The 15200-nt window shown below is 45.1% G+C and overlaps 1 protein-coding gene across 1 annotated transcript; it reads right to left on the minus strand.

Moving 5' to 3' along the window:
* Window positions 1-3238: 3238 nt before the first annotated feature.
* LOC135394913 (uncharacterized protein K02A2.6-like) lies at window positions 3239-10192 on the minus strand. The gene is made up of 2 exons (XM_064625986.1): window positions 9460-10192; window positions 3239-3303 (listed from the first exon to the last, which is right to left on the minus strand). The coding sequence occupies exons 1-2, from the start codon at window positions 10190-10192 to the stop codon at window positions 3239-3241; spliced, it is 798 nt and encodes a 265-aa protein (XP_064482056.1).
* Window positions 10193-15200: the final 5008 nt, after the last annotated feature.

The raw sequence follows: 15200 nt of genomic DNA on the forward strand, positions 1-15200 counted from the left end.
ACCATTCCTCCGCCTATGCACCTTCCGCCTCTTTCCACCTGCATACCTCAACAAGCCTCCCGTAGCCACAGTTGCCTGGCGGTGCTAACGCAAAATAAAAGGGAAATAACGTATTGCAGGATCACGAATATCATTCGTTGATTACATTCTAATAACTAATAAGTGTGTGCAACCAAACAGATCTCGGTGAACCAAGGTGCTGTCGCTAGCCACCTCGTTGTTAGGAGTCTCAATGATCAGCTTGACCACCGTGGTCATGGAAACGACCTGTCTTAAACCGCACATTTCGTCCACTGTTTTGACTGCTGCAAGTTGTTGAAGCGACGACACCTGAGCTTTGGATGCGTAAATAGTCGAGTAGGGCGATAAGTAATCGAGAAAGGGGGAGGAACAGAGCCGTAGCGATGGGGGGGGGGGGGGACGAGAGGGGCAGTCGCCCCGGGCGCCCTTGCCAGAGAGGGCGCCGAACAGCAGAGCCTTGCCGGTTGTTTGTTCACTATAAAGTGGGAATGAAGATAATTTGAATTTACGATACGGGCACTGCGAATCAGCGTTTTCTTTACTTGGTTTAGAGAGCCTCTGAGGGCAGTCAGAGAGGGGGAAGGGGGGGGGGGCTTCACGTTTACTCGGCCCCGGGCGCAAACTCGCCACGCGACGCCTCTGGGGAGGGGTTTCTGGAACGGACCAGTGAGGTGGCAAGGATATGTTTTTGTCTGCTCCCAACAAATAAACGCGCGCCCACGAAAGGCTGACTAGCACCAGTCACATGCAGCACACGTGCAAGGTATCTGCTTCGCGCACCTTTCAAGAATCTTTCCCCATTGGCTGTAAGCCCGCCAGTAAAAAGGGGACGCAGAGAGTACGCTGGGGGATGGAGAGCGTGACGAGAAAGATCACTATGGCAGAGCCGACTTGTGAATCGTTATGGAGACCAGGGCAGCAAAAACTGTTATAATCGCGTGCATTGAGAAGGAAGACACGGTATGCTTGCGATTGACGCATGCAGATGTCACGCCGCTGGTTCCGGGCTACTTTCATCCGGCATTTTTTAAGTGTGATAGCGCAGCAAAATGGTTTGCATAGAAGTCTACATGAGGTTCTGATGGACAAGTTGACAGATGACGAATGATTTCGATCCACATCCCTGATCCGCTACCTACGTGGCGTTGGCAGAACGGACTCCTGCTCATTCCAACAAGAACAGCCACGACCCAATCTAAGAAGATCGCACCGAAGAGAATGTAATTAAAAACAGAAGAATGAACATCATGCATTTAATGCTGCATACAATGTGGCGACCCAACTCGCCTTTGATAAACTCATGAACATGTCACATGTGTACGATCTTCATCGCAACTAATATTGAGCTTGACTTCTAGTGCGCATAGCTAGGCAACACTTATCGTTTTTGGGAAGCAAACAGGTTACATTTTTGCAATGTCTTTGAAAGCATATCCCCTAATATTGCATATTTTCCTCCAGTCAGGTAGAGCCGAGGCAAGGGGCACCGCAGCTCGCCGGCAGACTTGGGAAGGCTCGGTCACAGAACTCCATTCCTCTCTTCTTGCAAGGCCGGCAGTCCAATTCCGCGGAATGCTATGGCTTTGTTAGTAGATCATATGACTCATAGCCACAGGCAACCAATAAGGTTGCGGTGTTCGGATATAATCTTCTGATTATAGGAGCGACACCAGGAAAGTATGCCACAAGCGGCAACACTACGTAAATACATTGTCACAGAGTGTAGACGCTGAAAGCGTTCATACACTTTATGTGATCGCACGCCAGTAGTACACTGCGGATTCTTAGTTAAGATCGTGAATACACAAAGCCATACTTGATACCCACACACGATGCTTTTGTAATGACATTTGCAAAAATGTGGCTATTCCAACGTTGGATACAATGAGAGCACGGGAACCGGTACACCATGCATTCGCACAGACTAGGGAATTATGCGTAGGCGTCTCTGTCGACGGACCAAATTTTCGGTTATCTGCAACTTTCGAACGCGAGATCCTGTGTAGGCTGAGGTTCGCGTCTTATATTTACGAGGCAGATCACCGCATTGGATTCGTTCGAAAGTATACGAATCGTGTTAGAACCCCTTTTAGGGTAGCGGAGAAAGTCATTCGGGGAGTTTTATATATCAATACTGTTCGGTAAGTCTGCTCGGAATTGCCGGCGCGATCCATCTAGCGGACGAAGAATTGTGTGCGATCCCTCATGCTCTGGGATATGTGTAGTCTCGAAGAGTAACGCGACTAGCGAGATATGGCAATCTTGTTTCCACTCATGTATAGCATGAAGGCCTGCCGCAACCATGTTGGACCATGTGCTTCTGCTCTACTCAAGTAGAACAAGATAGGAATCGCAAAAAGCCGCAAACCCACAGAACGACGTCTACAGGTTTGTCCGTCGTATTCAATCCTTATATCGCGGAATTGAATCCTATACCGTGAATCGTGCCGCCACTTTTAATCCTTATGTCGTGGGATGTAATACTTATTCTTTTAAATTTAATCCGCTTGCTGCCAATTTTAATTCATATTCCGTGGAACTCCGTCCATATTCCGTCATAAATTCTCGGTTTATATTTTCATTACTATTTTCCTACAATGTGATAGCACACGGAACTGCATGCATGATTTATGACCTGTTTCGACTATTTCCTTTTTACAGCTTAAATTGACTTGCCGTGACCATGCCTCCTCAATGCACCACTATGAGATAGTAGAGGACTACCTGCATGATTTATTACCTGTATTGACAATTCCCTTTTTACAGTTATAAATTGACTTTTTTTCTATGCGCTACAATGCTATTCTATGGGACTACCTGTATGATTTACGACCCGATCTGGCCATTCCCTTGCTCACAGCCACAAATTGGCTGTTTACGACCACAACTACTCGACCCCTACAATTGTATGGTATGTGACCATCTGCATGATATATGACGTGTTATGACGTGTTGTCGTGTTTGCAGCTCTAAAGGCCAGCCCGCCATGGTGAGTTTTTCTGTAAATATCGCGCTCCGTACACCTCTGCATGGCCAGGCACCGTGAAAAAATACGCCTGTCAAGCCGTATGGGGCGCAAATCCCGCTGTTGCGTGCACAGCGGGTTTGGCGTATGTGCTTTACGAAGTGTTGGCAACATTCTCCTCTTTCCCACCATGAAATCGTTGTGTTTGTGTGCGTTCCTTTGTAATTGATTTGCATTTGGTAAAATGGACCCTCACGAGCGAAAGTTGTCGTACTTGGAGCTGTCCTTCTGCAGCTTTTTCGTAAGAGCAGCCATTGCTAGAGATGAAGTAGGATGCTGAACCGGAACGAGACATTACTTCCTGCGTAGTGATTGGTTGCTATGGACACCCGTGAACTGACTGCTGCGTGAAATATCAAACTTGCTCTGATGCACTGAATCACGCGCACAAAATTTCGCGCTGGGCGAGAAAGAAGAAAAAAAAACATAGCTTTTACACAAGAAAAACGCACTATGCGGGCCTGCCTTTAATTCACTTTTGATGACGACTCTTCTGTGCACTGCTGCGGGATAATACGGAACTTCGTTACGTCTTACGTCGTCCGAACCTTACTTCGTTTTAAATGTAATTACTATCGTTGAGAGCCCGCGAAAAATTCGCGGGGTGGCCATCAGTCCGCGGTCATATTTGTTGTGGCACATATTAGAGGCCAATTTTGTTAACACTAGAAGATTTGTCCAAAGTGTATCTACATCGACGAAAACTATTCTTATGGCCGAATTGTGGCCAACGCCTAAAAGTCTTTTCGGCGTTCATTATCATCTATCCTCATTTGAATCACGGTTTAATGACACTTAAGCCGTGTGGCAAGCATGTAGTGAAAGTAACATTTGCTTGGGACAAGTGCACTACGCGAACATGACACTAAATTTTCCCTGTGACAGGGATATTATACTAATTCATTATAGGTCTTAGTGGAGCCTGAGTCATAGAAGCAATAAACAACGAAATAGTTATGGCGGGTTATCAATCACCAAGGTACTCCCAGACTATCCCATCGTAGTGAATAGAGTGATAGTAGCGATAAAGAGTCAATTTTTAGCTATAAACAAGGTAATAGTCTTAGCACATCATAAATCATGCAGGTGGTTCATACTATCCCATAGTGGTGCATAGAGTATGAGTAGTCATGCATAATCATAAGAGAAGAGCACGTAGTTCGAGACAGAAATGGGTACGTTTGTCATACATATGAGCTGAAAAAATAACATGCACTTGTCTATCGCAAAAAAGAGCGACGTCCATTCCACGTCGAGAGGCCACGTGCAACTGAACTGACAGCACTAACCGCTGACGGCGCTGGTGATGGCGCTATTTGCCGTAGTCGGCCTCGCACTGGCGGTCAGAGTCAAGTGTTTCAAAATTTCACAATATATATTTCAAAGTATGTGCTCGTTCCAATATTATAATCAGCGCATTTTCAAATAATGACTGGCTCCAATTTTGCTTCTTGTATTTGTCAGAAAATATTTCATTAATTAGGTAATTATTGAGGTTCAGCTATTTGATGGACATGGGCTTTTCGTAAGGATGCCCACCTGGGTGCGTGACTCACCTACGAAAATAGCACAATCATATGTAGAACTTGGCTGTGTGATCACACACACACACACAAGTCATCACATCTGAGTCCTTGATACTTTCCGCACAAATTAAATTTAAACACTTCTACAAACTGAAAGGTAGCGAAGTTTGACGTCCGACGAGGCTGGAGTCAGCTGGAGTCAGGCTGGAGTCAACGCGGGATTGGCGGACAGATATCACGTGATCATAAAGTACTTCCTAAGGCATTTACGACATGTTACTAATTACCACAAAACCTGCTTGGACAAACAACGGCAACTCTTGAGACGTTCAGTTTAAACCGTTAATCTTAACCGTTAACCATTGAGTTAACGGTTGTAACCTTGCGAGCTAAATATCCGAGCTGAATACCAATGCGGTCCGCGCCGCCTGTTGGCCTTTCTCACAAACCGTGTATCTTTGTCGATCGCTCGCGGCATTCCTGTTGTTTGCAAACATTCTCCTACCTATCTATCTAGCCGATTTATTTATTAATGACGTACGTTATTGTGTTCTGGGATACGCAGATTGTGCACCTGTGACGGTAAAGCGTGCAGTGCCATGTCAAATGTGCGAGAACGACCACGATCTCGCCATCTTCCTCGCATTTTCAATAGAGGGCGCGCGAGTCGCCTCAGCTTTGATGTGTCTTTGGTGTCAACATGCTTTGTTTGGCGCAGCAACCTTTGAAATTCGATTGCTTAAAAATCGCTCAACACAGAGCCGAGCTATTACGTGTCTGGACCATGCAAGTTACAAGCTTTCAGAAGTATGCAGTTTCTACATGTTTAACATTCGGTTTGACATTCTATTTCGCTCATAGCCACAGTTGCTTCGCGGCGATAACACGGAATAAAAAATTATATTTATAGCTCGTGTAAACATAATGCAATGAATAACCAAGGCACCATGCATAACGTGCATACCTCATACCGCTGCCAAACGGGCACACTGAAAAAAAATTCTGTAAAATAACAGAGAAAAAAACAGAGAAATTCCCTGTAAATGGGTACAGACTCTTGTGTATAATCATTTTACAGAGCATACTCTGTTTAAGAACTGCAGCGAGCACGATCGACGATTGTCAGCCATATTGCAATCAGTGCAGCGAAAATGTGATCGAATCGAACCACCTTTTTTCTCCCGCTTCGATACGAGCGAGAGATCCGAGGGATCGTCGTCTGTTGACCGTGCTCTCACGAACGTGTGCTCACGAACTGCGGTTTCGAAAGTTGGCGGTTGGCGCTCTGCTGCGTAGCTGCATCTTTGTATCTTCGTCTCGGCTTCAGGTGAGCAGATTTCTTGTTGAAATTAGGTTGAATCCCATTGTCATGGTCAGTAGCAAGTGCATAGTGCTAGATTTTTCAGAAGTTCCACTAAGAGTGTGCGGAGACAACTACTGTGTTGGTCGTGTCGTACAAACGGAAACTGTTTAGGCCTAACTTCACCAATGCCTGTCATTTATACTCGCCGCGTAATGAAGTCATGTGGTTGAGAATAAAACGACACGGTGATATGCTCAAACTGACTGCATCGAGGTGCATATCAATTCCTGACGCGAGTATGCTTGAATGTGTACGTTATTGAGCGTGTTCATGAAGGCGAGTTGCTGTAACGCAGTGGGATGATTGTGCGTGCACCTGACCGCCCAGTCAGAGCTGTTGAGCCAAGAATATGTGGTGCGGTGCATTTTGTCGTTCGTCCCAATCGGTGTCTCGTTCCTTATTAGATAACAGTACCCACAAGAGCGAACAAGCGAACCGCTCCTCTTCAACGTGATATTCGTTGTCGGCGTCAGCTTACACAATTGATGGCTCACAAGAGCCTGGCGTGAATGAGAACTAGAAATTTTTGATGTTCACATTTCCTGTGCGGTGTTAGCAAACTGTTGGATGCGTGAGTGTTGTATTACAAGCGTCTTGAGTAGAATATCTGTGTTCTCCTCAGGCAGAATGAAGAAAAACGTACAAGCGCAAGAAATGGGCCGCTCCACGCCTTTAGCCTGTGTGGAACACCAGGGCAACCATATGAATATTAACAGCTATTTATTGTCTTGCTACCATCCTGAGTGAAGGGTGACATTCGAGACGTTTCATGCACCTTCAGACCACTGCCAGAGAAAACACCGTCAAAAAAGAAAGTGTGTCAGTGAATGTGAGTAGTGCATCGATGTGCCTTGAAGAAACGAAATGCAAATGCTGTGTGTAATAATTGTAATTGATTAATTGATACTCGAGAGGCTGGCATTTTTTTTTTAATTATCAGCCACACTGTTAGGTGCACATTCAAGGCAGTAACACTAATAAGTGTGAATTGAGCAAAAGTGATGTTTTTGTTAAGCACCTTTCAGCTTTTTCAATTATGGACAACATATTTTATTTTTTAATTTATTTTATTATTAATTTATTTTAATTTATTGGAGCTGTGACACGTCAAACATCACACTAATTGTTGTAGATGCTGCTTGAACCTGATCATATAGCACTGCAAATGAGCAACCTTATGCAGGGAGCTAATAAGCAGCCGTGGCATTCTTCCTGACAGCTGACCCGCGGATTATGATTACCTACCTTCTTGATGTGTTTTGTATGTTTTCATACACGTCAAGCTGATTCTTTTGGAACAGAGTGTGACTCGCCTAGTAATGGCCAGCAATTAAACTACTTATTGTTCAGCTACTCATTAAACTACTTTTCTTGTATTTGACTGGTAGGTACTCGTACTCTGCAAAGGGTAGTTCAAACTTGAGCTTAGCTAATCACTATTATTTTAACAACAGAAATTACTTTAAATTTGTTTGCGTTTTCAAGACCTGTGAGAGACTAACATAGGGTTAATTGTTTTGTGCAATCATGCCATCATTCTGTCAAGTTTCCTAAGAGTACCTTTGCACACTGCAGATATTTCCTGGGCATCAAACCGTCTACGAAATACATGAGGTCGAAGAGGAGCCATGTGAGTGGATCAGCAGCAAGGGCGCTCTCTTTGTTCATAAAACTAAAAGACTTCAAAGCAATTAAGTTGGTTCTTATCTTGATCGTACTTGTTGTGCTCACCATCGTGAACGGGTGCAGGGAAACACAGAAATATAGCGACGAATTTATGAGCAACACATTCAGTGCAGGTAACTGATGGCAACACAAGACATTTCCTGCTGTTGTGAGCTGGCAGTGAGAACATACTAAGTACCTGTCTTAAAAATTATCATCAAGAAGGTAGAGGAGTCATGGTTGTTGTTGTGATCTGTTCTGAGTATTCTGTCATTGGTCTGTCTGGGCTTTCCATTGCACTCGTTCGCCATGCTGATAAGCTGCATGCACTATATTGTACTACCCTTTTTGTGATATCCAGGATGGCATAGCAACATGTTATATAAACATTAATGTGATTGTTACGTATTTTAAAAGATAAGGGATTGCATGAGGTAGCAAGAACGGTCTCAGCAGAAACGTGAAGAAACTGCAGCAGCTACATACAGGATGTCCCAGTACCTACGTTAAATATTTGTAACGAAGGCATGCGGCCAACAGTATTTCGCTCCATTATGTCTCCTCGACCTCATGTAGTGGGCTTCATTTCTTATGAGCTTTATCATGACCATCTTTGAGCAAGCAGCTCAGTAAGTTACCCAGTCAAGGCCACTTAAGGCCCTGTGCCATGGCTCGGACGAGAAATCCTGATGAAATTACTCGACTTGACTCAGGCATATCGATCATCACAAGCTAGGCAGATAAAAGAAAGACTGAAAAACTACATGTTCGCCGTCTGACCTACTCAGCATGCTTTTGCTCCCCATGCGACAAAAGGAGGTTCGCAAGCTGAGCCAAAGCAACTGTAGGAGCAGAGAACAACAAAATATATAAAGGAGAGAGGGTAAGATTGGGGTGTAATTGGCGACAGATATATTTGATGCAGATCAGCATGCAGCAACCCTCTTATCTGTGATGCTGCCCTGCAAACATTTTTATAACCACTTTCCCCCTAGGTTTGTGTAGAGTTACTCACAACCCCTCTCTAAGCACGGATGGAGTGAAGGCATGCTGAATTCCCTACGCGCGGAACTGTAGAGGTGCCACAAGGCATCATTTTCTGGGTATCTTTGTCACTATACTTGGTTCATGAATTACGATCAGACTCGTGGCAATATGGAGTAATGTCGTCTAGATGGGCTTCTCTTTCGTGCCATGCAAATGTAGTCTTAACTAGGGTAATTTCGTTTTTGATAAATGGTGTGATGATAAACTTCAGAACAAATTAATCCTTCTGAAACATCACAAGGTGACAAAACAAAATGCGATCAAATACGAATGACTGCATGTCTACCTAGCGACTTTTCTTGTTGTTTTCTGATATGGATGCCTGTTTTCTTATAGTGTTGCAGCTTTTTATTCACGTTTATGCCGTGGCCATTTTACAATATCTTGCCTTATCGTTTAAGATGCGTAACAGTATGAAAAATGAGGCTTCTGCATTGCCTTTGTGGTTTTGTTTTCGGTACTGTTATGTCTATGAAAGAAGATCGGCTAGATGTTTAACAAACATCAACTTAGCTTTTTAATGGAGATGAACACACAATACAACCGTGTCCGCAAAGATGGCGAACCAGAAGATGATCACGCGAGCCACGCGCGTGCACCGTGGCCGGTCGTTTTCTTTTAAACAACAACGTAACATAACATGCCCCTTTTTTTTTTTTTTTTTTTTTTTGCATTTGGGTAACGCGGGGGTGGTTTGACGATTCGTCCATAGCGTGTAACAACTGTGGCGGGTGCAGTCTCAGAACTTGGTCGTTCGGTAGCAGGATCCAGCGCTGGCACTGGCGATGCAGAAGCAGGACTAGTAGCTGTACCAGGTGCCGATGCCGCATTATCATCATGCTGTTGCTGATCCTGAGGATAGCCATAGCCATAGTCTTCTGCTGACGATTGTTTCGTGCTGTCCTCTAACGGGTATGTCCGGCCATATGCGGGTTTCAGGTGAAATCTGTTGCGCCTATACACAGTTCCACTTTCTGTACGAACTGTGTAAGTCCTCTTCTGAGGTCCCACTTGTGTAACGATAGCGGGTACCCACTTATCCTGGTGCTTGACCCAGACATTCTGGTTGATCCGCAGTGGTTGGAGACTTCTGGTTTTCTTGTCACCATGAACGTGTTGCCTTTCTTGACGACGCTTAAGCTGCCGGTAGGCATTGGTGCAAGGAAACCGGGGCTTCAGCCGCTGCGGAAGAGTGGGAACTAATGTTCTGATCCTTCTTCCCATTAGTAGCTCCGCAGGGGACTTTAAGCCTTCCGAAGGCGTGTTTCTGTAGTCCATAAGTACGAGAAAGAGGTCGGTACCGTCTTCAGATGCCTTGAGCTTTGAGTGTTTGAGAGTTTGTACCGATCGCTCAGCCATGCCATTCGACCTTGGGTTATATGGCGCTGTAGGGTTGTGAACTATGTCCCAAGTTGACAGAAATCCCTTAAATTCTTGAGAGTCGAAAGGCGGGCCGTTGTCGCAAACGATCTCGTCGGGCAAACCGAACCGTGCGCAGACTGATTTTACAGCGTTGATTACAGCTGGCGCTGCTGTTGAATTCATTGATTGCAGCTCGACAAATTTGCTAAAATAGTCAACAATGAGAAGGTAAGTGGCACCCTTCAGGTAGAACAGGTCCAGCCCAATCCTTTGCCAAGGGCGTGTGGGAATGGTGCGATCTTCGAGAGGTTCCCTCTGATTATTCCTCTGCTACCGTTGGCAAGTCTGACACCGACCAATAAGGGTTTCGATGTCTTGATTCATACTGGGCCAGTAAATTGCTTCTCTGGCTTTGGTTTTGCAAGCGACAATGCCGCGATGTGCAACATGTAGCTTTTCAAGGGCGTTGCCTTGTTCTGATTCGGGCAAGACCAATCTTTGACCTCGGCAGACGAAACCATCAACTAAGTGCAGCTCATCACGACAGTGGAAGTATGGTCTTGCTTGGGCATGCACATTATGAGTATGATCTGGCCATCCTTTGCAAATGTAGGATGCGACAATCTGTAGGGTCGGGTCGTTGGATGTAGCAGTTCGAATCGCTTCCAGCCTTGGGGTTGAGGCTGTCACAAGGGTGCATACTTGGATACAGTCTTCGTGATCAGCTATTTCAACTGTTGTTGTCTGTGGTGCGCGAGACAGTGCGTCTGCTACTACAAGCTGCTTGCCCGGCACATAAATGAGTTCGATGTCGTACGCTTGTAGCCGCAATAGAAGACGTTGGAGCCTTGGGGATATCTTGTCGAAAGATTTGCGCTGTAAGCCAACCAAAGGCTTATGATCGCTCTGCACTGTTACGTGCCTCCCAAATATGTAGTAGTGGAAACGCTCACAAGCAAATACAACCGCCAGGAGCTCTTTCTCAATTTGAGCGTAGCATTGTTGAGGTGCTGCCAGTGTTGCTGATGCATAGGCTACGGGCTGTTGCTCCTGCAGCAAAACACTACCGAGTCCGTAGGAGCTAGCATCTGTTGAGATGACTACAGGCTTTTCGTTGTCGAAGAACTGCAGAACTGGCGCCGTTGTGAGCAGTTGTTTGAGACGGTTGAACTGCTTTTGTGCTGCTTCAGTCCACTGCCACGAAACGTCTTTCTTGAGTAGTTCTCTCAAGTAGGCTGTTTCCTCTGAAAAGTGAGGGACGAACTTGCTGAGATAAGTTGCCATCCCAAGGAATCTGTGCAGTTCCTGTTTGTTTGTTGGGGCTGCCATAGCTGTGATAGCCTCAACTTTCTTCGGATCTATGGCAATGCCTTTCGTGGTTAGCATGTGGCCCAAGTAGGGGATACTTGACAGTCCCACTTGTAGTTTGTCGCGGTTCAACTTCAGGTTGTTCTTGCGTGCGATAGTCAGCACCGTACGTAGCATTGCGATGTGCTCCTTTTTCGAGCGAGAAGCTACAAGTATATCGTCGAAATACGGCCTGATTTTGTCGTAGTCCGCAAAGATCATATCCATTGACCTTTGAAAGAGTTCAGGGGCGATACTTAAACCAAAGGGCAACCGTAGAAAACGGTATCGGCCCCATGGAGTCGCGAACGTACATAGAAAAGAGCTGGGCTCATCAAGCTGAAGCTGCCAAAATGCTGACTTTGCGTCGAAGACTGTAAATATCTTGCTTCCGCTCAGACGTGAAAACAGTTCATCCTGTGTTGGAATGTGATAATGTTCCCTGTTTATGGCTTCGTTAAGCCGTCGTGGATCCAGGCAAATGCGCAGTGATCCATTCTTCTTGGTCACAATCACTATGGGATGCACCCAGTCTGTAGGTTCAGTGACCTTGGTGATAATACCGTTTGCTTCCATCCGAGCGAGCTCTTCCTTCACTTTTGACTCAATCGCAGCTGGTACCTTGCGAGGAGCGACAATGCTAGGCTTGGCATCTGACCGAAGGGCTATCTTATTGACACCTGGCAATCTGCCAACTCCTTCAAATACGTCGGGAAAATCCAGCAGGACGTCTTCGTAGGAAGAGTATTCCCTCGATGCTGAGGACAAGGCTCCATCATTGTCCAGCTGCATGACACGGCAAACTAGGTTAAGTTGAGCGCATGCAGTTGCACCCAAGATCGGCTTTGCGTTGATGTCGACGATGAGGAATTTGATGTCTCTGGCGCATCCGTTCACAGAGCAAGTGAGAAGACATTCGTTCTCAACACGGAGATTCTCTCCTGTGTATGTGGAAACTGATAGAGATGTTGGCTTAAGTTGGAGCTGATGAATCCATTGATGAATCAGTGACTTGGGGAGGATGTTGACGTCTGATCCGGTATCGAGCTTGAAGGTCACGGGATGTCCGCAGACCAAAACTGTTTCATGCCAATTGGAACTGATGTCCACACTATCAACAGTTAATGTACTTAAATCCAGCAGACCATCGTAGTTGCTTGTCTCGAGTGTTCGTATTTTGCCGTCATTATTCGAGTTGCTCCCCCTCTTTCGCTGGTGGCACACGCTGGCATAATGACCAAACTTCCCGCAGAAGTGACAAGTACTGCCATATGCTGGGCAGTTACGGGGTGTGTGATATGTTCCACACCTGGAACAAGCTTGTCGTCGTGGCTGGGAAGGAACGCTGGTCGGTTGTCTCTTTTGAGATTTGCTACGACGTCCTCGTGGCCGTTGATGGTGCCGCAATCGAAGTGCATCCACGGTTGTTTCCAAGGAGCTGTCGATGAGTGAAGATACTTGCTGTTTGGAGATTTCTGCTGCTTTGCACGTAGCGATGATTTTGTCTAAGGACGTAGTTGACTCTCGGAACAAACGTTCCTTCAGGGCGGGATCGCGTAGTCCCACGATGATCCTATCTCCTACAAGCCGATCTTTCTTGTCGCCGAAATCACATCGCTCTGCTTGATGAAGGAGCTCAGTCGCGAAGTCGTCTATTGATTGACCTGGCTTTTGCACCATGGTGTTGAAAATTGCAGTAGACTGCGTAACGTTCCTGTAAGGCTTGTACTTCGTGTCAAAGTTGTCAAAGATGTACTTGACGGAGTCCTTTGCTGTTGCTGGCTGGGTCGGAAATGTGTCCACGTAACTTCGACCCGCTGGTCCAAGTACATGTAGAAGTAAGGCTTTACGTACTGAATCAGGCTTCTCGGTGTACTCCGTAGCTGCTTCATAGTATTGGTAGGACTTCTTCCACTGGTCCCATTCGAAAGACGGATTCTTTCCAGGCACAAAGTGCGGCGGTGGCTGGAGAAACGCGAAAGCCATGTTGAAGCTCTGTTGCTGTCGTGATCACTGATCTTCAATGTTGCTTTAGGCTGTTGGGAGCGGGGACGTTGACTTCTGACACCATGTTATGTCTATGAAAGAAGATCGGCTAGATGTTTAACAAACATCAACTTAGCTTTTTAATGGAGATGAACACACAATACAACCGTGTCCGCAAAGATGGCGAACCAGAAGATGATCACGCGAGCCACGCGCGTGCACCGTGGCCGGTCGTTTTCTTTTAAACAACAACGTAACATAACAGGTACAAAAGATTATCTTATTTGTAATGTGCCTCAGAAAGTATGCTCGTTCATTCAAGCTTACTTTCTTTACCTATTTAATGATATGTCATATTTGTGTGAATGTGTAAAATGCTACATAAACTTTATCCTTCAGAGCAGGAAACTGTTTTGACATTTTGTTCGTTGTCAATATCACTGTTTACTTATTGTGTACCTGAAAGAGCACGGTCCAGTTCTGCTGCATCTGCTTATTTAATTTTAGACAAATTTGTGAATGCACCGAACGAGCATAGAACAGTACTTGTCAGCTTTCTAGAGCAGAAAACTGTTGGAACAGCTGAAGTTCTACTGTGTTTTCACTCTTCCACTCAGAACAGTTCTTTGATCCATAATGGGCCAGAGCAAGAACGCTAGTTCATTAACAAATTTCATTGATTTAATGGTACAGGTTATATGCCATTTTGTGTAACATTGCCTTATTTTGTGTTCACTTTTCTAAAATGGTTTGCACACGTGTCAAAGCCATCTACTTTATTGTGCTAGAAAATATGTCAAACATAATAACTCCTTGTTGATACAGTGGTTTCAGTCCCCTAAATTGTCATTATGATTGCCCATTCAGTGTCTTTGTGCTACAATTGTACTTACCGGTGTACTTACCAAGTGAGCTTTACTGTTCCCTGTCGGCACAGAGAGACTACAATAAACTCTATATTTTGTCTTTTCTGTCGCAGGTGCATGACTGTATAAGCACGGGAATTTCTCCAAATTTAAAAACTGAGCAGAAACTTTTTTTCGTAGTTGTTGCCCATGCCGAATTTCCATGCCAGGCCTGGTCCAAGACTACTTTCTTTGAGTTATCTGCCCGAGCGATAACCGCTCTGTGAATGCGCAGCCCGTCATAAGGTAGACTTTCTTCAGGACTTACTCGCATATCACACACACAGCATATCACATGTTTTGCATCAACGCATGCTACAAAGTCACACATGTTTGGATCGGTGGCTTGGATGTTTTGGTGTACGGCATCCCAGGCATGCAGCAATGGCGAAGGGCAAAAACGGTCTCTCGTGATCCTTACAACTTCCACTCCTCAGGTTCTCCATTGGCTATATGAACCTTCACCGAGAACTTCCATGTGGCCAGAATACTTACAGAGCTTTCCGGTTCTGGCTGGTGAAACCTCTGCATTAAATACCCATGGAGATTGCTTTTTTTTTCACATACATGTATACAGGTACATTGCGATATGTGTACATGTATATGAAGAAAGAAAACAATAAATACTCAATGGGCACTTAATACGGGAGTTTCACCAGAAGTGGGAAGCCCTGTAAGTCTGTCCACGCGGAAACGCTCTGTTATAAATAAGGTACGGATATTCTGTACTTTTACCAAGTTTTCTGTAATCTGCACAGTGCTTCTGTAAATGCACTGAACAGAAATTCTGTAAAATACAGCAGATTGCTCTGTAATCAAAAAGTACAGATATTCTGTACTTTTACTAAGTTTTCTGTAATTTTCACAAGGTTTCTGTAAATACTATGAACAGACATTCTGTAAAATAAACAGATCGCTCTGGGCGTTGTTTTTTTCAGAGCTTTTTCTGTAAA

This window comes from Ornithodoros turicata, chromosome 1, assembly GCF_037126465.1.
Source record: "Ornithodoros turicata isolate Travis chromosome 1, ASM3712646v1, whole genome shotgun sequence".
Classification (NCBI taxonomy): Eukaryota; Metazoa; Arthropoda; class Arachnida; order Ixodida; family Argasidae; genus Ornithodoros; species Ornithodoros turicata.

What these genes read in the sequence shown, in the direction of transcription:
- LOC135394913 (XM_064625986.1), bottom strand. Translation starts at nt 10,192, where the DNA reads ATGAATTCAACAGCAGCGCCAGCTGTAATCAACGCTGTAAAATCAGTC. An exon ending in TAATGCGGCATCGGCACCTG is followed by an intron (nt 3,304 to 9,459) that starts GTACAGCTACTA and finishes CTTCATCTCTAG; the next exon opens with CAATGGCTGCTCTTACGAAA.